Below are 27,573 nucleotides of genomic sequence, written 5' to 3' on the forward strand. Positions count from 1 at the left end.
GAAATTCATCGACAGATTTGTGAAGTGTACGGTGATACTGTTATGAGTGAAAGCAAAGTGCATAAGTGGGTACGACAGTTCAAAGATGGCCGTGACAACGTCCATGATGAGGACCGCTCCGGTCGCCCTTCTTTGATTACAGACGATTTGGTGGCTTCAGTTGAAGCGAGGATTCGTGAGAACAGGCGCTTCACAATAACAGGTCTCTCAACGAATTTCCTGACGTGTCGAGATCAGTGCTTTACAACATTGTTTCTGAACACCTAAAGTTTAGGAAACTGTGCTCCCGTTGGGTCCCGAAACTCCTAACCAAAGATTTGAGTGTGCGATCAAATCAAATCATCTGTAATCAAAGAAGGGCGACCGTAGCGGTCCTCATCATGGACGTTGTCACGGCCATCTTTGAATTGTCGTACCCACTTACACACTTTGCTTTCACTCATAACAGTATCACCGTACACTTCACAAATCTGTCGATGAATTTCTGTAGCAGGCAGGTTCCTTGCTGACAAAAACCATATCACTGAGCGAACCTCACATGCGGCGGGTGAGTTGATAGTCTTAAACATTTTTAAAGCACAGAACAGAACCGTACAGGTGAGCTGCAGAGCGGAAACTGAGCACAGTTGTTCCCGAGGCATGCCGGTACACGACGCACGCGCTCGTTGCGGTATGCGCGCGAACTACTAGTGTCTACAACAAAACAGACCTTACTTAAAAAATACCCCTTATAGCAGTAATTCAGAAATAGGAAATACAAAATAGCAGTAATCCAAAAATAGCAAAGTACATAAAGTCAAGAGAACCAGAATTCACAGCAGGTATCCAAGCATGAATCCATAAGCCAGAAAACAGGAGCTTTTTCCAAGGCAAATCTTTGCAGGAACAAAGACATGAACTTGAGAGCAGAAACAGGAAAACCATCCTTTAACAACGTTATCTCCTCTGAGAGGTTTGAAGCTAAATTATTTAATTTAAGCCCGTCCAGGAACCCATGACATCATGCCGAACACACCTGGACTTCAAGGTCTTCCTGAGATATGAGAATATCTAGTTTGTTTTTACTCCCTTAGTTCTCAGGCCTAAACTAGTTTTCCGGGAAAACTCCCTATCAGTCCAAGGACTTTCACTCTCCCCTGTTCCTTGGGAACCAGCACTGGAATTCCATACATCAGCTTCCTCTGCCTCGGGCTCATCTGTCTGCAGTTCCCTCCAATCTAAGGGTTGCAATTCTCTCCAATCACACACAGACTCCTCATTTTTGAAACTTATCACACCCCACACCCCCACAATCCTCTGACAAATCCTTGGATGCTTGCTGTGCTACAATATCCAAACATAAAAACATTTTGTATGGAGACTTGGATCCCATCTCCAAGAACACCCCATTACATGTATGCACATATTCCAAAATCCAAAACACATCTTGACCCCAAACATTTTGGTTAAGGGAGATAGATGTACATATATGTATGCACATATTCCAAAAACCAAAACACGTCTCGTCCCGAGCATTTGGAACAAGGGAGACTCAACTTGTATTGGCATTGCTATGTGTATAATGAAATATGAATACATTATGTGCATTACAATATGCAGATATTCCGAAACCAAAAACACTTCTTGTCCCAAGCATTTTGGACAAGGGAGAATCAACTCATATTAGTATTCCTTTGGTCTTCAAACTGCTGCAGGTGTCCAGCAATTCTGTGGCCTTGAGTCCATCCCAGGGAGTGGAGCCCTCCTTGCGTGTGTCCAGCCCATGGTCACTCTTCTGCTGCCCCCTCCCCCTTTCTTCTGCCCGCAGGACTTGACCCTGAAGCTGTGCCTCATCCGGAGCGTCTGCATGATCTGCCAGGCCATTTGTGCCAGCGACCAGTCCGGAGACTTCTCTTTCTCCCGAAAGGCAGAGCTCGTTTTGCAGATGATGGTAAGCGGCAGCAAATGGAGGGAGGCATGACTTAGATGAAGGGTTAGAAGGCAGGATCATCAAGTTTGCAGACAACACCAAATTGTGAGGGATATAGCCAATACTCCAGAGGACAGGAGCCGGATTCAAAATCATCTTGACAGATTAGAGAGATGGGTCAAAACTAACAAAATGAAGTTCAACGGGGACAAATGCAAGAGACTCCACTTAGGCAGAAAAAACGAAATACAAAGATACAGAATGGGGGACGATGAGGCCTGGCTCGAGAGCAGTACATGTGAAAAAGGTCTTGGAGTCCTCGTGGGGAGGAAGGGGAACATGAGCCAACAATGTGATGCGGCGGCAAAAAAAGCCAATGGGATTTTGGCCTGCATCAAGAGGAGCCTAGTGTCTAGATCTAGGGAAGTCATGCTCCCCATGCTCTATTCCGCTTTGGTTAGATCACGTTACCTGAAATATTGTATCCAATTCTGGGCACCACAATTCAAGAGAGATATTGACAAGCTGGAATGTGTCCAGAGGAGGGCGACTCAAATGATCAAGGGTCTGGAGAACAAGCCCTATGAGGAGCGGCTTAAGGAGCTGGGCATGTTTAGCATGAAGAAGAGAAGGCTGGGAGGAGACATGATAGCCATGTATAAATAGGTGAGAGGAAGCCACAGGGAGGAGGGAGCAAGCTTCCTTTCTGCTTCCCTGGAGACTAGGACGCAATGGAGCAATGGCTTCAAACTACAAGAAAGGAGATTCTATCTGAACATGAGGAAGAACTTCCTGACTGTGAGAGCCGTTCAGCAGTGGAACTCTGCCCCAGAGGGAGTGTGGTGGAGGGTCCTTCTTTGGAAGCTTTTAAACAGAAGCTGGATGGCCATCTGTCAGGGGTGCTTTGAATGCAATATTCCTGCTTCTTGGCACAATGGGGTTGGACTGGATGATGGCCCACGAGGTCTCTTCCAACTCTAGGATTCTATCCGTTTGAAACTGTTGTGCAGAAAGCGAATCTTAGCCACATCCCATGCACAAGACACACAGACAAGGGTGCCTGTGGAACCCAGGGGTCATTAGAAGCTGTGTTGACTCCTTTGTCAATCCCCTTCCTCCTCTTCCTCAGGACTTCATCAAAGCGGAGCCGGTGGACTCCCTGCGAACGTCCGTCCGCCAGAGAGCCATGATGGCCTGCATGTATCTGGTGTATCCTTTCCCTACTCGGCCTCCAAAGCGACCCAGAAGTGTCTGGACAGCAGCCGCTGACCGTGAGACCGCCCAGGAGTTGCAAGGGCAGCCTTCAACCTCTCCCAGGAAGGCCACAGAGCAGCTAGTCTGGGATCTGTGGTTTGGTGAGGGTCAAGACTTTGCAGCTCCAACTCATAAGATCCTATGGCATTGAGGCATGAGAGTGACATCAGATTTGCATGAATTCTGTCATGTCGATGTATTTAAAGACCTTGCAAATCTGCACCTTCCAGGATTCCATAGCAAAGTACATTAATTATACCGTGTAGATCAGGCATGGGCAAACTTTGTCTCTCCAGGTGTTTTGGAGTTGAAGTCCAAAACACCCGTAGGGCCAAAGTTTTCCCATGTCTGTTGTAGATGCACCTGACATTTCTTGTGCAATGCTGGTCTCCTGCTGGTTTTATCTTCCTTCCTTCCTTCCTTCCTTCCTTCTGTCCTTAACTTCCTTGCGCAGTGTCCTGGAGCCCCCCCTGAGCGACGTGGAGAAGGCCGAGTTGGTGGAGTCCTGCCTGAGCAGCGTCCTCCCCTTGCCGCTTCCAGACACCCCCGAGGTACGTTGGGGATTTTGTGCTCCATCGATGAACAATGGAAGTCTCCTGGTAATCTGGTAGTACCTAGTCAGACAGGCAAGGAATTGTGGGAGTTGAAGTCCAAAACACCTGGAGGGCCCAAATTGTCCCATACCTGGTTTAGGCTGTTTATGGCATGCAAAATTGCCATATAACCGGAGAGTTTCAGGGGCCATACTTTGGGGTCCCATTTGCATTCATAGCGTTGGAGCTCAGCCTGTGTTTGTGTTAAGGCCCAGGGTGCTTTAGATGTGGGGAGTGATGATAATGAGTTTCAAGAAGGTAATGGTCTGGTCAATGATATGTCAGAGTTTGGCGGTGCACAACAGAAAGATTGCTACATCAGCAGACACTGTGTTGCAAAATAAGGACTCTGCAGACTTTGAGTTACAAAAGAAACTAAGTTTTACTAAGCACATTCAATAGACACGTCTTACTACAGCGAGCTACAATTCAGAAACTAGTCAAAACAAAAGTCTCTTCACATCTGCTTATCTCTTCTTGCTGAGACTAGTTACTCCCTTCTGTTCCCAACAAGAGCAAACTTTATCTTACTTCTCTCAAGGTTACATAATCACAGCCTCATGGAATAAACATTCTGCACAGCATTTCTAATACACAGTGGAATCCATATTGGAAATACATAGAAGCACATTTAAAACACACACATAACTAAATCAATCCTGACATGATATTGATGCAGAGAATGACCAGGAGATCCCTGTTCAAAGTGTATTTTCTCATGAGAATGTCCCTGAAGGGTGCTGGGATGATGGTGTGCTCCCTGAATGGCTACCAGAGAATTCCCATGATTTGGAGCTTGAGAACAGCTCGACACCTGGCCCAGCTGCAGAAATTAATGAGCAAATAGATAGACAGGTTGTGATTAATCAAAACAGGCAAGCAGATCAGTGGCTTCGGCGTTCTGCCAGGCTCAGAGAAAGAAACATAAGGGATTCAAAGCTAAAGCGAAATCAATTTCTGGCCGCCTGGGACATAGCTTAATGAAGAGATAAAAGTCCCAAGTACAGGATCTGTAGTCAGATCAAGCATCGTTTGGAATCAAGATCTAGTTCGTCCCTGTTCCTTGGAAGTCTTGCTTTGGAAAGATTCATGTTTAAGTGCCTTGGATTCATGTTTTTAATTCTTGGATTTTATGATTATGTGTTTAAGTGCCTTGGATTCATGTTTCCAGTTTTTTGGATTTTACTATAGAACTGGGTTGTTGTAGGTTCTTTTGGGTTAAATGGCCATGTTCTAGAGGCATTCTCTCCTGACGTTTTGCCTGCATCGATGGCAAGCATCCTCAGAGGTTGTGAGGTCTATTGGAACCAGGAAAAAGGGTTTATATATCTGTGGAAGGACCAAGGTGGGACAACAGACCTCACTACCTCTGAGGATGCTTGCCATAGATGCAGGTGAAACGTCAGGAGAGAATGCCTCTAGAACATGGCCATATAGCCCAGAAAAACTACAACAACCCAGTGATTCCAGCCATGAAAGCCTTTGACAATACATTTTTACTATAGAAGTTTCTGCCATTGTTTTTCATGAACTTTAATGGACTAATTCCCAGGACTATTTTGTTCCGGCTTATCTTCCTACCTAATTGGATCTACTTATTCCTTTAAAGTGTGTTTTACTTTTACTGCTTTTCAGTAAACGGATTGCAGTTCTACTCAGCTGTGTGGGGTTTAAAGTCAGAGGGCCTTTCCTGGTCTGGAGTGCAACACATGGTTTCTCTTCCTTTCTCCCCGCCGCAGCCTTTATGGAGCAACACCCTGCATGCCCTGAAGGACTTGCTGAAGAGCCTCCTTCACCGGCACATGACACCACATGGCCTGCAGAGCATGTTTGAGGTGAGGGAGAGCTCCGAAATAGTGCGGTCGAATGGGATTGGGGGACACCTGGGTGGGTTGCCACCTTCCCCCAGGCTCTTCAGCTAATACAAAAGGGAGATGGAGGAGTTGCTGTTTCACTCAACTTTGAGCTGTCATGGCTTGATGCACTGGACTCCTGGGAGTTGTAGTTTGCAAGGTATTTAGCCTTCCCTCACAAAGAGGGCAAGCTACAATTCCCAGGATGCCATAGCATTGAGTTAAAGTGGTGTACATGGATGGAATGGATGTTGTAAGGCTGCCTTGAGGTCCCCTCCAAGGTGAGAAAGGCGATATATAAATATGGTAAGTAAACAAACAAACAAACAAACAAATAAATGCTGGCTACGACTCCCTTCATTCAAGACACTGAACTCTAATGGATGCAGCGTGGAATTACATTGGCTTTTTAAACTGCTGGCTTATGTTCAAATCTGGACGCAGGGTTGTTATTCCAGGTGACGTCTCACCAAAGCAGAATAGAGCGAAAGGCTTGAACTCAAAACGATCTTCACCGATGACAGAGATGTGTTAGCGCTTGCAGAAGTATCGCAGAAGCTCAGAATAATGGACTCTGGAGTCACCGGAAAAAAGCAGGGTTCAGGTTTACTTAAGCAGTTCAGAAATCCAACATACACCATCAGCGAGCAGACTTGAAGAAACACAAAACCGAAAGAAGATAGACACGAAAACAAAACTGAAGCTGGAAGAGAGTTTATCTCTGGCACTCTCTGACACTCCCTAATTTTTCACACAGCATGAACTCAGGGTCGCATTCTCACAGCTTGTTTCATTTGCTGTTTAACTCTTCTGTGTAAACATACATCCTGGCTATACAGTTCTATTACAACCATAATCCTATCACATAAAATTACATTTAAATATACATCATACATTACATATGAAATACACACTGACAAGATGATGGGCCAAAACTAGCCCAATGAAGTTCAGCAGGGACAAATGCAAGAGACTCCACTTAGGCAGAAGTAAGGAAAGGCAAAGAGACAGAATGGGGGACAATGCCTGGCTCCAGAGCAGGGTGTGGAGAAAATGTCTGGAAGTCTTCGTGGGGAGGAAGGAAGGGGAACATAAGCCAACAATGTGATGCTGCAGCAAAAAAAGCCAATGGAATTTTGTCCTGCGGGCTCTTCAGCGAATGCAAAAGGGAGGTAGAGGAGGCTTCTACACTGCAGAATTAGACACTAGGAACATGGGGGGCATGACTTCCCTGGATCTAGACACTAGGGATGTCTTCTTTCCTTCCTGACTTATTGCCCCACTCTTTCCCTCGGCAGCACCTGAGCCCCTGGATCAAGTCGGCCAAGGAGCACGAGCGGGAGCGGGCCGTGGACGTCAGTGCTGCCATCCTGGAGTTCTACCGGGAGAAGCTGAACGTCAGCGTACGTCTCTCTCTCTCTCTCTCTCTCTCTCTCTCTCTTCATGCTGTTTTCATTGGCCGGCCTAAAACCAGGGGCTGGACGAAGGGGGTCTCGGTGGCCACGTGTTGTGACTCAATTAGAACCACAGAGTGATAGTGTTGTGACTCAGATGGGATCTCAGAGTGACTGATGAGGATGATGGGATTCAGGTTCATAATCAGGTTCAAAATGTCCCTGTGGTAGACAATGAGGAACAGGGTGTGTAAATTCAGTTTCCCACAGCAGGGAATGAGGTTATTGATACTGAAACTAGCCAGGTGTAAATTGACCCAGAAAAGGAGGACAGTTCTCAGCCTGATAGTAAACAAGAAGGCAAGCAGGCTGACACTAACGAGCAGCCTGACCTTGACGAAACGGGAATCTTAGATCGAGCTGACCGTTTGGAATTCAGAGTTCGAAGGAGTGTGAGAATAGCTAACAAGAAGGTCAGAGGCCAAAGAAACGCTTTCATGTTTTGCAAAGGGTATTAAACAGAGTGTTTGGAAACAAACTTTTGTCAGAGCAACTTTTTGTTTAACCAAGAAGCTTGTGCTCGTTATCTTGCAGTTCTTGTTTCATGGTCTCGGGACTTCGTCATGTTCTCATGGGGTGTTGCTTTGCTGGTGCCTTTTTGAATTATGTTTCAATGTGCTACTTTGTATTGATCTTTTGGAACATTACTTTTGCTTTTAAGAACTTTTTATCTTTTACTTTTAATAAACTATAAAAACTTCAGGCTGTGTGCAGTTTGGTGATTTCAGCAAGGTGAATCTATTTTGAGGTGCAGCACCACACTTCTCACACCCTTGGCCTTCTCTTCCTCTTTCTCTGCAGACGGTGGTCCCGTTCTACAACCTGGGCTTCCTGATGGCCCTCTTCTCCCCACGCTGCACTGACTCCCAGCCCAGCGTCCGGCAGCACGCCGTGGACTGCGTCTATTCCCTCCTCTATGTCCAGCTCTGCTACGAAGGTAGTGGTCAGCGGAATTGGGGAGCTAGAGGTTTGGCATCCTGTTAAGGCTTCCAACAGATTTCGGGAAGGCCTTCCTTAGACAAAGTCCCACACAACCTTCTGGCAAGGAAACTAGTCCAATGTGGGTTTGTAATTGGATTTGTAATTGGTTAAGTAAACGAACCCAGAGGATGATTCTCTCCAATACTTCCTCCTCTTCATCCAGGAGAGAAGTGACGAGTGGAGTGCCATCAACAGGGTTCCATCCTAAGTCCGGTCCTGTTCAGGATCTTCATTAATGAATCTTAGATGAAAGGTTAGAAGGCAGGATCATGAAGTTTGCAGATGACACTAATACTCCAATGGAGAGCCAATATTCCAGAAGACAGGAGCAGAATTCAAACGATTCAAGAGATGATGGGCCAAAACTAACACAATGAATTGCAACAGGGTGAAATGCAAGATACTCCACTTAGGCAGAAAAAACAAAATGCAAAGAGACATAATGGGGGGACGAGGCCTGGCTCAAGAGCAGGACGTCTGCAAAAGATCTTGGAGTCCTCGTGGAGAACTAGTTAAACATGAGCCAGGAATGTGATGCGGAAGCAAAAAAAGCCAATGGAATTTTGCCCTGCATCAATAGGAGTCTAGTTCCTACATCCAGGGAAGTCATGCTCTCCATGCTCTGTTCTGCCTTGGTCAGATCACATTACCTGGAATCACATTGTGTTCAGTTCTGGGCACCACAATTGAAGGGAGATACAGTGTTCCCTCGCTACTTCGCGGTTCGTTCGCTTATTGCGGACTCACTGTTTTGCGGATTTCAAAAAATACTAATTTAAAATATATATCATAGTATTTTCTCTGTTTTGTGGGGTTTTGCCTCCGCCGCTCTCGGAGGCGCTTTCCCTCCTCAGTCCTCCCTCCCTCCAGCCTTGAAGGGCCTTACTTCACTTTATTTTAAGATCATAAAGACTTAAAATAGTGTATAACTACTAAAATGTATAAATATTAAAATAAATAGAGTGTCCCTACATCATAGTTTTTCACTTATTGTGGGCGGTCCTGGAACCTAACCCCAGCAATAAGTGAGGAATGGAATCTCCTTTGGAAGATGGAATCTCCTTTCTTGTAGTTTGAAGCCATTGTTCCACTGGGTCCTGGTCTCCAAGGAAGCAGAAAGGAAGCTTGCTCCCTCCTCCTCCCTGTGGCTTCCTCTCACATATTTATACATGGCTATCATATCTCCTCTCAGCCTTCTCTTCTTCAGGCTAAACATGCCCAGCTCCTTAAGCCGCTCCTCATAGGGCTTGTTCTCCAGACCCTTGATCATTTTAGTCGCCCTCCTCTGGACACATTCCAGCTTGTCAATATCTCTCTTAAATTGTGGTGCCCAGAATTGGACACAATATTCCAGGTGTGGTCTAACCAAGGCAGAATAGAGCATGGGGAACATGACTTCCGTGGACCTAGACACTATGCTCCTCTTGATGCAGGCCAAAATCCCATTGACTTTTTTTGCCGCCACATCACATTGTTGGCTCATGTTTAACTTGCTGTCCACGAAGACTCCAAGATCTTTTCCACACGTACTGCTCTCAAGCCAGGCATTGTCCCCCATTCTGTATCTTTGCATTTCATTTTTCCTGCCAAAGTGGAGTATCTTGCATTTGTCACTGTTGAACTTCATTTTGTTAATTTTGGCCATTTATCTCTCTAATCTGTCAAGATCATTTTGAATCCTGCTCCTGTCCTCTGGAGTCTTGGCTCTCCCTCCCAATTTGGTGTTGTCTGCAAACTTGATGATCCTGCCTTCTCACCCTTCATCTAAGTCATGAATGAAGATCCTGATCAGGACCGGGCCCAGGACGGAACCTTGCTTGTCGCACTCCACTTGTCACTTCTTTCCAGGATGAAGAGGAAGCCTTGGGGAGAATCACCCTCTGGGTTCGTCCACTTAACCAATTCCAGATCCACCTCACCGTAGTTTTGCCTCGCCCACATTGGACTAGTTTCCTTGCCAGAAGGTCATGGGGGACCTTGTCAAAGAAGGCCTTACTGAAATCCAGGTACGCTCCATCCACGGCATCATTCCCCGCATCTACCCAGCTTGTAGCTCTATCGAAGAAAGAGATCAGATGAGTCTGGCATGACTTGTTTTTGATAAATCCATGTTGACTCTTAGCGATGACCGCATTTGTTTCTAAGTGTTTGCAGACCACTTCCTTAACCATCTTTTCCAGAATCTTGCCTGGTATTGACGTGAGGCTGACCGGACATTGGTCATTGTTTGGGTCATCCTTTTTTCCCTTCTTGAAGATGTAGATTTCTTCAAAAAGGGACCCCACACCCTAAACCCGTGATCCCTTACAATGGGGAGGAAGAGGAACAGGAGCCAGGAATGCCTTGCGCCAGCTCAAAAAGCCAATGGGTTTTTGGAATGCATCAATAGGACAACACAAGTTCACATCGATCACACAATGACTATTATTAATCCTGCAGGGTTTTCCCGGGACCACCGAGACGAGTCTGTTGAGAGGCTGAAGGCCCTGAAGCCCGGCCTGCGGGACCCCGAGGTCAACATCCTCTTCCAGGCCTGTTGCAGCATTGCAAAGGTCAGTCAGGCTATGGTCTGGGAGGGAGGTCTATTGACCAGAGGGCTTCAGAGGGGGGTGGCAACTATGGCAGGCATGGGCCAACTTGGGCCCTCCCTCCAGGTGTTTTGGACTCCCAACAGGCTGTCGGGAATGGTGGGAATTGAAGCCCAAAACACCTAGAGAGCCCAAGCTGGCCCATTCCTGCCATATTTGTTTTTGAATGCCATTAAAAATTAATTCCTTTTTAATGTTTGTAGATATTTTTTAGCTTGTAAATTGCGTTGTATTTGATCCTCCTGTAAGCCACTTTGAGTCTCTTTTTTAGAGAGAAAAGGGGTTTTATTTATTTATTCATTTATTTATTTGCAGTATTTATATTCTGCCCTTCTCACCACGCAGGCGATTCGGCACATCACAATGCACACACACAGTGGGGGGGAAACATGTAATCAGATACCAGTTGTACATGTTCTCCCACTTAAAAAGATGATGAGAGAGTTGAGTAATTGACATTTCAATTACTGGCCGCTGTAACGGTCTGGATGAGGGCGAACAAATTGAAATTAAATCCAGACAAGACAGAGGTCCTCCTGGTCAGTCGCAAGGCCAAACAGGCATAGGGTTACAGCCTGTGTTGGATGGGGCCGCACTCCCCCTGAAGACGCAGGTTCGCAGCTTGGGTGTGACCCTGGACTCATCGCTGAGCCTGGAACCCCAGGTTTCGGCGGTGACCAGGGGAGCATTTGCAAGCTTGTGCGCCAGCTGCGCCCATACCTTGGGAAGTCTGACTTGGCCACGGTAGTCCACACTCTGGTTACATCCCGTTTAGACTACTGCAACGTTCTCTACGTGGGGTTGCCTTTGAAGACAGCTCGGAAGCTCCAACTAGTCCAACGCTCGGCAGCCATGATACTAACAGGAGCGGGACGCAGGAAGCATACAACCCCCCTGTTGCGCCAACTCCACTGGCTACCGATCTGCTACCGGGCCCAATTCAAGGTGCTGGTGTTGGCCCACAAAGCCCTAAACGGTTCCGGCCCAAAATACCTGTCTGACCGCATCTCGGCCTATGAGCCCACGAGGACTTTGAGATCGTCCGGGGAGGCCCTTCTCTCGATCCCGCCTGCCTCACAGGCACGCCTGGCGGGGACGAGAGATAGGGCCTTCTCGGTGGTGGCCCCCCGGCTGTGGAACACCCTCCCTGTGGACATCAGACTGGCGCCCTCCCTTATGACATTCCGCAAGAGCCTAAAGACGTGGTTGTTTGAGAAGGCATTTGACTAAGTGCTACAACAATTGGCAATGATGATTGGAACGGAATATGGATAACGAGATTGGTTTATGATTCTACGATGAGACGGCGCGGATGATTTAGTGTAATTGTATTGCTGATAGTTATGTTGATATTATTGTTGTGATATTCCCTTATTGTAAACTGTTTTTATATGTTGTACACCGCCGTGAGTCGCCCCATTGCTGAGAACGGCGGTCAACAAATGCAGTAAATAATAAATAAATAAATTTCCAAGCCGAAGAGCTGGTGGTGTCCATAGACGCCTCCAAGGTCATGTGACCTATGTATGTGGCAGGTACTGGCTTGTTCAGCAGACTCTCCTCTACAGTTCCATTTGGGTGGGAAGCCTTAGCATTGAACGGTTGTGTTGTTAAAGTGAAAAGTATGGAACCCTGCGCAGACGGTTGGTCAATGCGACTTAAGCAACGTAGATCTATTGATCTACTCACATTTGCATGTTTTCAAAATGCTAGCTTGGCAGAAGCTGGGGCTAACAGTGGAAGCTCACCCCGCTCCGCAAGTTCAGCAACTCAGGGGGTTTTTTTTTGGTTTTTTTTAAAAATTATTTCCCCTGGAAATTACTAGTTGGGGTTGTTATTGTTGTTGTTGTTGTTATTACTTAAACCATACTTAATTTCTCCCAAAGGAGACTCAAAGCAGCTTAACATAAAAGCATGAGTACACCATTCAAAATATAAAAACAATTTCTTATTTTTCCCTGGAAATTACTAATTGGGGGTCCTGATGCCACTTGTCCTGCTGACCTTTGCCCCTTTTCCAGGTCATTGCCAAGCGCCTTCCTCCGGACCAGATGCTGAGCCTGCTGCTCTCGATGCTGGAAGGGTTGGCGGATCCCGACCGGAACTGTTCTCGGGCCGCCACCGTCATGATCAACTCCATCCTGAAGGAGCGGGGGGCCGTCCTGCTGGAGAAGGTGAGCCCTCGGCCCTTTGGCCACCTTGGCAGGGCTCAGCTATGGAACGGCTGGGGTGTTGTGTGGTTTCTGGAGTGAATGGCCAATGTGTTCCACGAGGGTTGAATGAAAAGTAATGCCTCCACCTTCATAACTCCTCAACAGATGGCAGTACTGGTATGCAGTGTCAAGCTAAGGCGCAACTTGACAGAAGCAAATGCTAGATACACCAGATACAGCTCTGTAAAATCATGGACTCTGGAGACGTCAGGTTACAAGGAAAATTCATCTGGAATATTGTGTCCAATTCTGGGCACCACAATTCAAGAGAGATATTGACAAGCTGGAATGTGTCCAGAGGAGGGCGACTAAAATGATCAAGGGTCTGGAGAACAAGCCCTATGAGGAGCGGCTTAGGGAACTGGGCATGTTTAGCCTGAAGAAGAGAAGGCTGAGAGGAGATATGATAGCCATGTATAAATATGTGAGAGGAAGCCACAGGGAGGAGGAGGGAGCAAGCTTGTTTTCTGCTTCCTTGGAGACTAGGACGCAAGGGAGCAATGGCTTCAAACTACAAGAGAGGAGATTCCACCTGAACATTAGGAAGAACTTCCTGACTGTGAGAGCCGTTCAGCAGTGGAACTCTCTGCCCCGGAGTGTGGTGGAGGCTCCTTCTTTGGAAGCTTTTAAGCAGAGGCTGGATGGCCATCTGTCAGGGGTGATTTGAATGCAATATTCCTGCTTCTTGGCAGGGGGTTGGACTGGATGGCCCTTGAGGTCTCTTCCAACTCTTTGATTCTATGATTCTATGATTCTACTATGCACAGAGCAAAAGCACATCCATCTTCAGTGAGCGAGCGACACACAGGATAACACAGGAAAACCGAAAGTCAAAAACAGTTCTTTGCAGCTGCGAAGCTCTTCTGATCCAAGTGGCAACTCCCTAAATGTTCTCAGGAGCAGAGAGCTTATCTTAAGATCACTCAATCACAGCCTCAACATAAACATTTCAGCATAGCATTTCATTCTAAGTGGCATCCATATTGGCAATACAAGAATTACATTTAAAACACATACACAATAAATCTCAATAAATCCTGACATGCAGCAGGTACTGGCTTGTTCAGCAGACTCTCCTCTACAGTTCCATCCTGGTGGGAAGCCTTAGCATTAAACGGTTGTGTTGTTAAAGTGCGAAGTATGGAACCCTGTTCAGACGGTCGGTCAATGCGACTTAAGCAACGTATGCAGCAGGTACTGGCTGGTTCAGTAGACTCTCCTCTACAGTTCCATTCTGGGGGGAAGCCTTAGCATTAAACAGTTGTGTTGTTAAAGTGCGAAGTGTGGAACCCTACGCAGGCGGTCAGTCAATGCGACTTAAGCAACGTATGCAGCAGGTACTAGCTTGTTCAGTAGACTCTCCTCTACAGTTCCATTCTGGGGGGAAGCCTTAGCATTAAACGGTTGTGTTGTTAAAGTGCGAAGTATGGAACCCTGTTCAGACGGTCGGTCAATGCGACTTAAGCAACGTATGCAGCAGGTACTGGCTGGTTCAGTAGACTCTCCTCTACAGTTCCATTCTGGGGGGAAGCCTTAGCATTAAACAGTTGTGTTGTTAAAGTGCGAAGTGTGGAACCCTACGCAGGCGGTCAGTCAATGCGACTTAAGCAACGTATGCAGCAGGTACTAGCTTGTTCAGTAGACTCTCCTCTACAGTTCCATTCTGGGGGGAAGCCTTAGCATTAAACGGTTGTGTTGTTAAAGTTCGAAGTATAGAACTCTGCGCAGATGGTTGGTCAGTGCGACTTAAGGGCTTGCGATTGATTTTAACTTAGATCCCCAGGACGGCATCGAGGTTGGTGTTGTACCGTCGCCATCTTGGGAAAAAAATTGATTCAGGATGATCGTCATATCACTCAGAGAGAAATTTCAAGCATAATCGGCATTTCACAAGAACGTGTGGGTCACATTATTGCTTTTGGCTATCAGAAGATCTGTGCACGATGGGTACCCAGGATGCGGACGCCTGAAATGAAAGCACACAGACTTCTTCCCTGAAGGCTTTAGAAAACTTGTTCATCGTTGGCAGAAATGTATCCAATTGTCTGGTGATTATGTGAAACAGTGAATAGTGGTAGTTAAAGAGCACATTCTGAGGATTTTTTCTGCGTTTGATTTATTAAAATATTCCCATCCAAACCCAAGTAACGAAGGTGGAGGCATTACTTTTCACTCAACCCTCGTAGCAGCATTTGCTCCTTTTTTTGATTCGACTGCATCCGTGGCTACTGGCATCTTCAGAGGATCTGTAGGTGGTAAAGCATTTGGAGTAAACATACCTGTGGAGTGCCCAGGGTGGGAGAAAGAATTATTGTGCTGTCGAAGGCTTTCATGGCCGGAATCACTGGGTTGTTGTAGGTTTTTTTGGGCTCTATGGCCATGGTCTAGAGGCATTCTCTCCTGACGTTTCGCCTGCATCTATGGCAAGCATCCTCAGAAGTAGCGAGGTCTGTTGGAACTAGGAAAACAGGTTTATATATCTGTGGAATGACCAGGGTGGGACAAAGGACTCTTGTCTGCTGGAGCTAGGTGTGAATGTTTCAACTGACCACCTTGATTAGCATTTGATGGCCTGGAAGTTGTTTGGTGTGGCTTGTTGGTGCCTGGCGCAATCTTTTGTTGAGAGGTGATTAGATGTCCCTGATTGTTTCCTCTCTGTTGTTGTGCTGTTGTAATTTTAGAGGGTTTTTTTTAATACTGGTAGCCAGATTTTGTTCATTTTCACGGTTTGGCCCTGTGTATCATAACAACAATAAGAACAACAGCAGTCCAGGAGCCCATGCCTTTTACCAAATCCCTATGTATAACCACAACAACAACAACAACAACAACGGTGCAGGAGCCCATGCCTTTTGGGAAGTCCCTTTGTTTATTATTATTATTATTACTATTATTATTATTTATGATGATGATGATAATGCAGGAGCCCATGCCTTTCACCAAGTCCCTGTGTGCCACAACAACAACAACAACAGTCAAGGAGCCCATGCCTTTCACCAAATCCCTGTGTATAACAACAATAACACCGGTGCAGGAGCCCATGCCTTTTGGCAAGTCCCTGTGTTTAATAATGATGATGATGATGATGATGATGATGATGATGATGCAGGAGCCATGCCTTTCGCCAAGTCCCTGTGTATCATGATGATGATGATGACGACAACAACAACGACAACAACAACAGTCTAAGAACCCATGCCTTTCGCCAAGTCCCTGTGTATCATGATGATGATGATGACGACAACAACAACAGCATTTCACCAAATCCCTGTGTATAGCAAAACACCTGGAGGAAACAATCAGGGACATCTAATCACCTCTCAACAAAAGATTGCCCCAAGAACGAACAAGCCACACCAAACAACTGCCAGGCCATCAAATGCTAATCAAAGTGGTCAGTTGAAACATTCACACCTAGCTTCAGCAGACAAGAGTTCTTTGTCCCACCCTGGTCATTCCACAGATATATAAACCCAATTTTCCTAGTTCCAACAGACCTCACAACCTCTGAGGATGCTTGCCACAGATGCAGGTGAAACGTCAGGAGAGAATGCCTCTAGAACATGGCCATAACCCCCCAAAAAACCTACAACAACCCAAAAGAATTATTGCCTGTTAAACAAGAGTAAAGGGTGCAATCTGTGAGCTAGATATTTATGTGTCGAGTGGGAACCACCCATTAGCATCTGAGTAGGGCACCTGCGTGGAAGTGGCCTGCTTGGCTTGCTGAGAGCCTACAAAGTCCTTGTGGCCATTGAAGACTACAATCCTAGGTTTGCAAGGGACCCCAAGGGCCATCAAGCCCACCCCCCTGCTGTGCAAGGACCCACGACTAAAGCATCCCTGAGGAATGGCCATCCAGTCTCAGTTTGAAGATCTCCAAGGAAGGAGAACCAGATCTTCCACACTCTGAAGTGGTTCGTTCAGGCAGCTGTGCTCCAGAGAGCCAGCTTGGCTTTTGGTCTAAGTCAGAAATGACTTAGGAGTCTCGTCAACAAGCCTGCCCGTGCCTCCCTTTTCCTGACATCAGGTGGTGCTCTTGCTCTAGTTTGGGAGGCCTCTGGCTTTAGAGAGGCATCGAATGGTGGGAGATCCTGGACGGAGGAGATGGAGAACCCTTTGGGCACCTGGACAGTCACTCTGAGCTAGGAGGCCCGTTGTTTGGGTCCAATCCCATCCATGGGCCCCTTGTTGACTTCTAACACACAGCGGAAGACACAGGAGTGCTTCAGGAGGGCATCTGGGTTCTTTCTCGGGCTTGAGGTCTCTCTGGATTGAGGAGAACATCCAGAACCAGGCCATTGGCCGGCCTGGGGCAGGTAAGGATGTTGGTGACTGTTTCAGGGGAAAGGCAGGACATACAAGAGGATTCGTTGTAAGAACGTCTTGATGGAAAATAAGGGTTTGAAGGAAGAACAGACCCCCTTGGATTCTCCTTCATTGAAGGGTTGGGTCACAGGCATTGGTCAAGGACATCTCTAGCCATGGTCTCATACACAGTTGTTGTTTTTATTGTTGTTATTATACACAGGGACTTGGCAAAAGGCATGAGCTCCTGCAGTATTGTTCTTCTTCTTCTTGTTGTTGTTGTTATTGTTATTATACAAAGGAACTTGCCAATAAGCATGGGCTCCTGCACTACTGTTGTTGTTGTCATAATCATCATCATCATAATGGTGATACATAGGGACTTGGCGAAAGGCATGGGCTCCTGCACTGTTGTTGTTGTTGTTGGTGTTATTTTTGTTGTTATTATGATAAACAGGAACTTGGTGAAAGGCATGGGTTCCTGCACTGTTGTTGTTGTCATCGTTATCATCATCACCATCATGATACACAGGGACTTGGTGAAAGGCATGGGCTCCTGGACTATTGTTGTCGTCATCATCATCATCATCATCATCATCATGATACACAGGGACTTGGCAAAAGGCATGGGTTCCTGCGTTATTGTTATTATTATTATTATTATTATTATTATTATTATTATTATTATACACAGGGACTTGAGAAAAGGCATGGGCTCCTGCACTGTTGTTGTTGTTGTTGGTGTTGTTATTATTATTATACACTGAGACTTGCCAAAAAGCATGGGCTCCTGGACTGTTGTTGTTGTTGTTGTTGTTGTTGTTGTTGTTGCTATACACAGGGATTTGGTGAAAGGCATGGGCTCCTGGATTGTTGTTGCTGTTGTTGTTGTTATGACACACAGGGACTTGGCGAAAGGCATGGGCTCCTGCATCATCATCACCACCACCATCATCATTATTAAACACAGGGACTTGGCGAAAGGCATGGGCTCCTGCACTGTTGTTGTTGTTTTTGTTGTTGTTGTATTATACACAGGGACTTGATGAAAGGCCCCCTCCTTGAGTGGTTGTGGTGAACTTTGAATAGAGATGGGATTGGGGCTGGTTTGATGATGGACTAGATGGCCTTTGGGATCCCTCCCACATCCACAATCCCTTTCTCAGTTTTATGATTCGATGCCTTGAATGTGGTGGAACCTCCTTCCATTGAGGTCTCCCAGCAGGGGTTGCATGAGGGCTGTGGATGCCCATTCTGGCCAGACAGGGTTGAGCTGGATGACCTTTGGGTGGAGGCAGAGGACACAATGGAGATGCATCTACAAGGACCACTAATGACAATGGGAAAGACGCAAAAAAGGGACACGCTTATCCTGGTTCAGAACCATTAATGCAGGCTTGGGCCAACTTTGGTCCTCCAGGTGTTTTGGACTTCAACTCCCACAATTCCTAACAGCCTATCGGCTGTTAGGAATTGTGGGAGTTGAAGTCCAAAACACCTGGAAGACCAAAGTTGGCCCAAGTCTTTCTCAATGTGCATTTGCAGCATGGGTCCTCTAAGCACCATGCTCTCAAGCTGTCTTCAAGTTGCCCTGTTCCTGCCTGGGGTGGTCCCAGCACTTGTCCTGACCTTTGCCCTTGCCATGGCCTTTGCCCTCAGGTCCCGGAGATCCTGGAGATGGTGCACGCCAAGCTGCAGGAGGTGGACGAGGAGCCCGTCCGGAGGGCGGCCCAGCAGACGGTCTGCATCCTAGCCACGCAGCACAAGGCCGCCGTGGTGGGCACCCTCCTCGGACGCCCACTGCCCCTCGACAGGTACCCGGATGACCCTCCCCCTGCGGACTCCGGCCCCTCGGAGCTGGGGGGGGGGGCTCCCTGACTGGCTGACTGAGGTCTCCTCTTGATAATGGGATATTCCTTCCTTCGCCCTAGCAGTCTCTTTCTCCGGTGTCTTCCTTCTTTTCTCCAGTATCCTTCCTTCCTTCCTTCCATTCTTTTTTCCTTCTTGCTTTCTTTCTATCCTTCCTTCCCCCCTCCCAGCAGCCTATTTCTCCTCTATCTATCTATCTATCTATCTATCTATCATCTATCTTCCTTTCTTTCTGTCTTTCCTTTCTTCCCTTGTTGCTTGCTTGCTTTCCCTTTCCTCCAGTAGCTTTCTTTCTTTCTTTTTCTTTTTGCTTTCTTTCTGTTCCTCCTTCCTCCTTTCCTTCCTTTCCTCCCGACAGCCTATTTCTCCAAGTATCTTATCTGTCTGTCTGTCTGTCTATGCATCTCTCTCTCTTCCTTTCTTTCTGTCCTTCCTTCCTTTGTTGCTTGCTCCATCCATCCATCCATCCATCCATCCATCCTTCTATCTATCCGTCTGTCCATCCGTCTATCCATCCATCTATCCATCCATCCATCCATCCTCCCTTCCTTCCTCCCTTCCTTTCCCCCAGCAGCCTATTTCTCCAGTATCTATCTCTCTTCCTTCCTTCCTTCCTTCCTTCCTTCCTTCCTTCCTTCCTTCCTTCCTTCCTTCCTTTGTTGCTTGCTCCATTCGTCCGTCCGTCCGTCCATCCATCCATCCATCCATCCATTCATCCATCTATCCTCCCTTCCTTTCCCCCAGCAGCCTACTTCTCCAGTATCTATTTATCTATATCTATCTTTCCTTCCTTCCTTCCTTCCTTCCTTCCTTCCTTCCTTCCTTCCTTCCTTCCTTCCTTCCTTTGTTGCTTGCTCCATCCGTCCGTCCGTCCGTCCGTCTATCTGTCCGTCCGTCCGTCTGTCCGTCCATCCATCCATCTATCCTCCCTCCCTCCCAGCAGCCTATTTCTCCAGTATCCCCCTCCCTTGCTCCCTTCCTTCTTTCTTTCCTTCCTCTTCGGAGTCTGGTGGGGCCGATGGGAGGGGGTGTTGGGGGTCATCCCTCTTGGGCATGTGCCTGTGTCTTTGTGTGGGAGCCCTCCTTGTGTCCTCTCCCTCAGGCGTGAACAAGCCAACCAGTCCATGGATGGGGACCCCCTTGACCTTTCCCTCGCGGCTCTTTGTGGGGGTGTCCCCAATGCCAATGATGTGCCCCTTCCCACTTTTCCTCCCTCCCCCTTTGCAGCTTCACGGGCACCATGTGGCAGGCGCTGGCCTCGGACCCCCCGCTGACCTCTCAGGTGCTGGAGCTGCTGCTGGAGAAGATCCACCGGGACGTCCCCTACAAGGAGAACAAGTCCTTCCTGCGCGGAAGCACCCCCGAACGCGTGGCCACCCCCTTCCCGCTGGCCGTGAGTCACGAACCTTTCTCTCCCCCCTCCCCCAACAGCAATTCCCTGCCTTGTTTTCCTCACGGACCTCCTTTTGAACCCCTTTTGTGGCCACAGACCCCCAGGACAAATGGAGGGCTTGGATGGTGTCCTTGCTGGCCGAACTCTGAGGGAAACGAGCCCGTTTCTTGGAACGCCGAGGCTTCCCATCTGTTGCCTCTGCGAAGGCTTCCAGATCTTGCCAAGGGAAGCCAAGCCTTGGATGTCAGCCGGACGCTGGTCAGTCCGGCCACATTCCTCAACATTTTATTGCATTTCCCAAAATAAAAGCCCCCAACAACTGGAATCCAAGCTTGAGGGACCCATTCCTGGACAGTAACGATGGCAGCAGTAATATGTTAGCTTTGGAAAGCAGACCTACAAAAAAGACGCTTCTCTAGAGGTTTCCAAGCAGAGGCGGGATGGCCATCTGTCAAGAGGGTTTGGATGGGGTCTTCCTTCGAGGCACAAGGGGGTTGGATTGGATGGCCTTTGGGATACCCTTCCGACTATCTAGGATTGTGTGATAGGCTGGATGGACATCTGTTAGGAGGGTTTGGATGGGGTCTTCCTTCGAGGCAGAAGGGGGTTGGATTGGATGGCCTTTGGGATACCTTTCCGACTATCTAGGGTTGTGTGACAGGCTGGATTGACATCTGTTAGGAGGGTTTGGATGGGGTCTTACTTCGAGGCAGAAGGGGGTTGGATTGGATGTCCTTTGGGGGACCCTTCTAACTGTATGATTCTATGACAGGCCGGATGTCTATCTGTCGGGAGGGCTTTGATGGGGTCTTTCTTCAAGGCAAAAGGGGGGGTTGGACTGGATGGTCTTTGGAGGAACCATCCAACTCTATGATTCTATTACAAGTTGGATGTCCATCTGTCAGGAGAGGGTGGATGGGGTCTTTCTTCAAGGCAGAAGAGGGTTGGTCTGGATGTCCTTTGGGGAACCCTTCCAGCTCTGATTCTATGACAACCTGGATGGCCATCTGTCAGGAGAGCTTGAATGGCCTCCTTTATCATGGCAGAAGAGGGTTGGACCAGATGTCCTTTGGGTGACCCTTCTAACTGTATGATTCTATGACAGGCTGGATGTCTCTCTGTTGGGAGGGCTTGGATGGTGGTAGAAGGGGGTTGGACTGGATGTCCTTTGGGGAACCCTTCTAACTGTATGATTCTATGACAGGCTGGATGTCTCTCTGTTAGGAGGGCTTGGATGGTGGTAGAAGGGGGTTGGACTGGATGTCCTTTGGGTGACCCTTCTAACTGTATGATTCTATGACAGGCTGGATGTCTCTCTGTTGGGAAGGCTTGGATGGTGGTAGAAGGGAGTTGGACTGGATGTCCTTTGGGTGACCCTTCTAACTCTCTGATTCTATGACAGGCTGGATGTCTCTCTGTTGGGAGGGCTTGGATGGTGGTAGAAGGGGGTTGGACTGGATGTCCTTTGGGTGACCCTTCTAACTCTTATGATTCTATGACAGGCTGGATGTCTATCTGTCGGGAGGGCTTGGATGGTGGTAGAAGGGGGTTGGACTGGATGTCCTTTGGAGGACACTTCCAACTCTTTGATTCTATGACAGGATGGATGGCCATCTGTTTGGAGGGCTTGAATTGTGGCAGAAGGGAGTTGGATTGGATGTAGTTTGGAGGACACTTCCAACCCTTTGATTCTATTCTATGACAGGCTGGATGTCCATCTGTCGGAAGGGCTTGGATGGTGGCAGAAGGGAGTTGGACTGGATGTCCTTTGGAGGACACTTCCCACTCTTTGATTCTATGACAGGATGGATGGCCATCTGTCAGGAGAGCTTGAATGGCCTCCTTTATCATGGCAGAAGAGGGTTGGACCAGATGTCCTTTGGATGACCTTTTAACTGTATGATTCTATGACAGGCTGGATGTCTATCTATCAGGAGGGCTTGGGTGGTGGTAGAAGGGGGTTGGACTGGATGGCCTTTGGGGTTCCCCTCCAATGTCTAGACTGCTATGACTCCTCTATGGGAGTAGGGTATGTGTGGGCTGACCCCTTCTGACCCCCCTCCCCTGACCTCCCCTCTCTTTGCCCCCTTTGCAGGCCACCTGCGCTCTGCACGAGATCCTCTCTGTCCGAGAGTCCGGCCCGGCCGTGCTGGGCCTCTACGCGGAGCTCTTCGTGTCCCTCCTGCTCCGGGTCAGCTGCACGGTGGGCGTCCACCCGCCCCGGAACCTGCCGCACAAGGACCGGAAGAGCCTCGGAGGCAAAGGCGGAGGGCAGACCCCTCGCGCGCTGGACCCCTGCAGGTAGGCAGTGCAGGAAGGGGCCCCCAGAGGTCATCCAGCCCAGCCCCTTTCGACCTAAGCAAAGCCCTCCCAACAAATGGTCATCTGAGCAACTGGTGTTGTGCCTCTGCTTGTAGTCTCTCTGCTCCAGCTGGAGGAGCCCTGTTTACAGGCGGAAGGTGGTCCCGGTCAAGGTTGGCTTGACATGCCTTCCTCTTGGCACGTTTCTCCCTTTCGCCCTGCATTCGTGCCTCTTCAAATTATGCAGCACTGCTGGTCACAGCTGACCTCCAGCAGGAGCAAATGGTCATCCACCATATCCTGTGGCAGCAATGTGTCTTGGACTCTGGTTGCGGGAGCCCCGTATTTGTGCAATCGCACAACACAGGCTCTTCCTCCTCCTCCGGCCATATGGAACTCATTTCGTGCATGCGTCTTTCCCCCCCCTCTCTCTCTGCTCACGGATGCAATCACAAGTGCGCTTTCTGTGCGGCGCGGTGGCAGGCGAACGCTCCACGGCCCATAACGCCGGCCTCCTTGTGGGGCAGGGATTAAGCCCCTCTTTTCCGCAGACCCCTCTCCTCCCCTCCGCCAGGAAATATTAAATCGCGCTTCCTGCCGCAGACAAGAGGGGTTTTGCGGCCTGCCTCCGCATTCCTCCGGGTCGGGTTTCGGGGCTCGTTCCAGAGCACCGGAACGGCACACAACACAAAAAACGGTGCTTAGGAAGCATCTTCTTTGCACAAAAAGGGCTTGCATTTGTGCCCAAGACAGTCCCCGTTCCTCCCACACAAAGGAGAGGCCTGAACTGGCAGAACAGGGCTGGACTAGATGCCCTCTGGGGGACCCCATTTTGGAGAGGGTCCACCTTCAGCGCTTTGCACACAGAGGATTCATCCACATATTTTTGGGGCTATTTTTAATTGGGCAGACATTGTTTGGGTTCTCTCCCTAAACAAAGAAACAAAGCATTAATAATAATAATAATTATTATTATTATTATTATTATTTGAAACACAACAAGATGAGTCCACAGCAGACACTCTGCTGTCTGCCTGTTTATCTTGCAGAAGAGAAGGTTGAGAGGAGACATGAGAGGAGCCGTGTATTGACATGTGAATGGGTGTCCTAAGGAAGAGGGAGCAGGCTTGTTTTGTACTACCCTGGAAACTAGGGTTCAAATGACAGGAAAGGACATTCCAGCTGAACATTAGGAAGAACTTCCTGACTGTTCAACAGTGGAACTCCCTGCCCCAGTGTCTCGTGGAAGCTCCTTCCTTGGAGGCTTTGAAACAGGGGCTGGATGGCCATCTGTTGGAATAGTTTTGATTGTGCTCTTCCTGTGTGGGAAGGACTTCATGATTGTTCAACAGTGGAACTCTTTGCCTCAGAGTCTGGTGGAAGCTCCTTCCTTGGAGGCTTTGAAACAGGGGCTGGATGGCCATCTGTCGGAGGGGCTTTGATTGTCCTTTTCCTGCGTGGGAACAACTTCATGACTGTTCAACAGTGGAACTCTTTGCCTCAGAGTCTGGTGGAGGCTTTGAAACAGTGGCTGGATGGCCTTCTGTCGGAGGGGCTTTGATTGTGCTCTTCCTGCATGGGAAGGACTTCGTAACTGTTCAACAGTGGAACTCTCTGCCTCAAGAATCCGATGGAAGCTCCTTCCTTGGAGGCTTTGAAACAGAGACTGGATGGCCATCTGTTGGAGGGGTTTTGATTGTGCTTTTCCTGCATGGGAAGGACTTCATGACTGTTCAATAGTGGAACTCATTGCCTCAGAGTCTGGTGGAAGCTCCTTCCTTGGAGGCTTTGAAACAGAGGCTGGATGGCCATCTGTTGGAGGGACTTTGATTGTGCTTTTCCTGCATGGGAAGGACTTCATGACTGTTCAATAGTGGAACTCATTGCCTCAGAGTCTGGTGGAAGCTCCTTCCTTGGAGGCTTTGAAACAGAGGCTGAATGGCTTTCTGTTGGAGGGCCTTTGATTGTGCTTTTCGTGACTGTTCAACAATGGAACTCATTGCCTCAGGGTCTGGTGGAAACTCCTTCCTTGGAGGCTTTGAAACAGAGGCTGGATGGCCATCTGTTGGAGGGGCTTTGATTGTGCTTTTCATGACTGTTCAACAATGGAACTCTCTGCCTCAAGAGTCTGGTGGAAACTCCTTCCTTGGAAGCTTTGAAACAGAGGCTGGATAGCCATCTGTTGGAAGAGCTTTGATTGTGCTTTTCGTGACTGTTCAACAATGGAACTCATTGCCTCAGGGTCTGGTGGAAACTCCTTCCTTGGAGGCTTTGAAACAGAGGCTGGATGGCCATCTGTTGGAGGGGCTTTGATTGTGCTTTTCATGACTGTTCAACAATGGAACTCTCTGCCTCAAGAGTCTGGTGGAAACTCCTTCCTTGGAAGCTTTGAAACAGAGGCTGGATAGCCATCTGTTGGAAGGGCTTTGATTGTGCTTTTCATGACTGTTCAACAATGGAACTCATTGCCTCAGGGTCTGGTGGAAACTCCTTCCTTGGAGGCTTTGAAACAGAGGCTGGATGGCCTTCTGTTGGAGGGGCTTTGATTGTGCTTTTCCTGCATGGCAGAATGGGGTTGGACTGGATGGCCCACGTGGCCTCTTCCAATGCTACGCCTATAGAGTCATCGAATCAAAGAGTTGGAAGAGACCTCCTGGGCCATCATCCAGTCCAACCCCATTCTGCCAAGAAGCAGGAATATTGCATTCAAATCACCCCTGACAGATGGCCATCCAGCCTCTGTTTAAAAGCTTCCATAGAAGGAGCCTCCACCACACTCCGGGGCAGAGAGTTCCACTGCTGAACGGCTCTCACGGTCAGGAAGTTCTTCCTCATGTTCAGATGGAATCTCCTCTCTTGTAGTTTGAAGCCATTGTTCCATTGCGTCCTAGTCTCCAAGGAAGCAGAAAGGAAGCTTGCTCCCTCCTCCTCCCTGTGGCTTCCTCTCACATATTTATACATGGCTATGATCATGTCTCCTCTCAGCCTTCTCTTCTTCAGGCTAAACATGCCCAGCTCCTTAAGCCGCTCCTCATAGGGCTTGTTCTCCAGACCCTTGATCTGCTTCCTCCTCCCTGTGGCTTCCTCTCACATATTGATCCATGGCCCTCATCATATCTCCTCTCCGCCTTCTCTTCTTCAGGCTAAACATGCCCAGCTCCTTAAGCCACTCCTCATAGGGCTTGTTCTCCAGACCCTTGATCTGCTTCCTCCTCCCTGTGGCTTCCTCTCACATATTGATCCATGGCCCTCATCATATCTCCTCTCCGCCTTCTCTTCTTCAGGCTAAACATGCCCAGCTCCTTAAGCCGCTCCTCATAGGGCTTGTTCTCCAGACCCTTGATCTGCTTCCTCCTCCCTGTGGCTTCCTCTCACGTATTTATACATGGCTCTCATCATATCTCCTCTCCGCCTTCTCTTCTTCAGGGTAAACATGCCCAGCTCCTTAAGCCACTCCTCATAGGGCTTGTTCTCCAGACCCTTGATCTGCTTCCTCCTCCCTGTGGCTTCCTCTCACGTATTTATACATGGCCCTCATCATATCTCCTCTCCGCCTTCTCTTCTTCAGGGTAAACATGCCCAGCTCCTTAAGCCACTCCTCATAGGGCTTGTTCTCCAGACCCTTGATCTGCTCCCTCCTCCCTGTGGCTTCCTCTCACGTATTTATACATGGCTCTCATCATATCTCCTCTCATCCTTCTCTTCTTCAGGCTAAACATGCCCAGCTCCTTAAGCCACTCCTCATAGGGCTTGTTCTCCAGACCCTTGATCTGCTCCCTCCTCCCTGTGGCTTCCTCTCACATATTGATCCATGGCCCTCATCATATCTCCTCTCAGCCTTCTCTTCTTCAGGCTAAACATGCCCAGCTCCTTAAGCCGCTCCTCATAGGGCTTGTTCTCCAGACCCTTGATCTGCTCCCTCCTCCCTGTGGCTTCCTCTCACTAATTTATACATGGCCCTCATCATATCTCCTCTCCGCCTTCTCTTCTTCAGGCTAAACATGCCCAGCTCCTTAAGCCGCTCCTCATAGGGCTTGTTCTCCAGACCCTTGATCTGCTTCCTCCTCCCTGTGGCTTCCTCTCACGTATTTATACATGGCTCTCATCATATCTCCTCTCCGCCTTCTCTTCTTCAGGCTAAACATGCCCAGCTCCTTAAGCCGCTCCTCATAGGGCTTGTTCTCCAGACCCTTGATCTGCTCCCTCCTCCCTGTGGCTTCCTCTCACATATTGATCCATGGCCCTCATCATATCTCCTCTCAGCCTTCTCTTCTTCAGGCTAAACATGCCCAGCTCCTTAAGCCGCTCCTCATAGGGCTTGTTCTCCAGACCCTTGATCTGCTCCCTCCTCCCTGTGGCTTCCTCTCACTAATTTATACATGGCCCTCATCATATCTCCTCTCCGCCTTCTCTTCTTCAGGCTAAACATGCCCAGCTCCTTAAGCCGCTCCTCATAGGGCTTGTTCTCCAGACCCTTGATCTGCTTCCTCCTCCCTGTGGCTTCCTCTCACGTATTTATACATGGCTCTCATCATATCTCCTCTCCGCCTTCTCTTCTTCAGGGTAAACATGCCCAGCTCCTTAAGCCACTCCTCATAGGGCTTGTTCTCCAGACCCTTGATCTGCTTCCTCCTCCCTGTGGCTTCCTCTCACGTATTTATACATGGCTCTCATCATATCTCCTCTCCGCCTTCTCTTCTTCAGGGTAAACATGCCCAGCTCCTTAAGCCACTCCTCATAGGGCTTGTTCTCCAGACCCTTGATCTGCTTCCTCCTCCCTGTGGCTTCCTCTCACGTATTTATACATGGCCCTCATCATATCTCCTCTCAGCCTTCTCTTCTTCAGGCTAAACATGC

The 27,573-nt window shown here is 48.4% G+C and overlaps 1 protein-coding gene across 4 annotated transcripts in view; it reads left to right on the forward strand.

Annotated features, from left to right (window-relative positions):
- The window catches only part of MROH1 (maestro heat like repeat family member 1), a 127,909-nt gene that overhangs the window by 85,698 nt on the left and 14,638 nt on the right, over nt 1-27,573 (forward strand). For all 4 annotated transcript variants that reach the window (XM_067467207.1, XM_067467206.1, XM_067467209.1 and 1 more), the window contains 11 exons: nt 1,808-1,930; nt 3,039-3,118; nt 3,618-3,714; nt 5,496-5,591; nt 6,908-7,012; nt 7,865-8,000; nt 10,484-10,596; nt 12,654-12,806; nt 18,813-18,967; nt 20,250-20,415; nt 22,511-22,716. In XM_067467207.1, the coding sequence (XP_067323308.1) occupies nt 1,808-1,930; nt 3,039-3,118; nt 3,618-3,714; nt 5,496-5,591; nt 6,908-7,012; nt 7,865-8,000; nt 10,484-10,596; nt 12,654-12,806; nt 18,813-18,967; nt 20,250-20,415; nt 22,511-22,716 (1,430 nt within the window). The remainder of the gene's footprint in view (nt 1-1,807; nt 1,931-3,038; nt 3,119-3,617; nt 3,715-5,495; nt 5,592-6,907; nt 7,013-7,864; nt 8,001-10,483; nt 10,597-12,653; nt 12,807-18,812; nt 18,968-20,249; nt 20,416-22,510; nt 22,717-27,573) is intronic.

This window comes from Anolis sagrei, chromosome 4, assembly GCF_037176765.1.
Source record: "Anolis sagrei isolate rAnoSag1 chromosome 4, rAnoSag1.mat, whole genome shotgun sequence".
NCBI lineage: Eukaryota > Metazoa > Chordata > Lepidosauria > Squamata > Dactyloidae > Anolis > Anolis sagrei.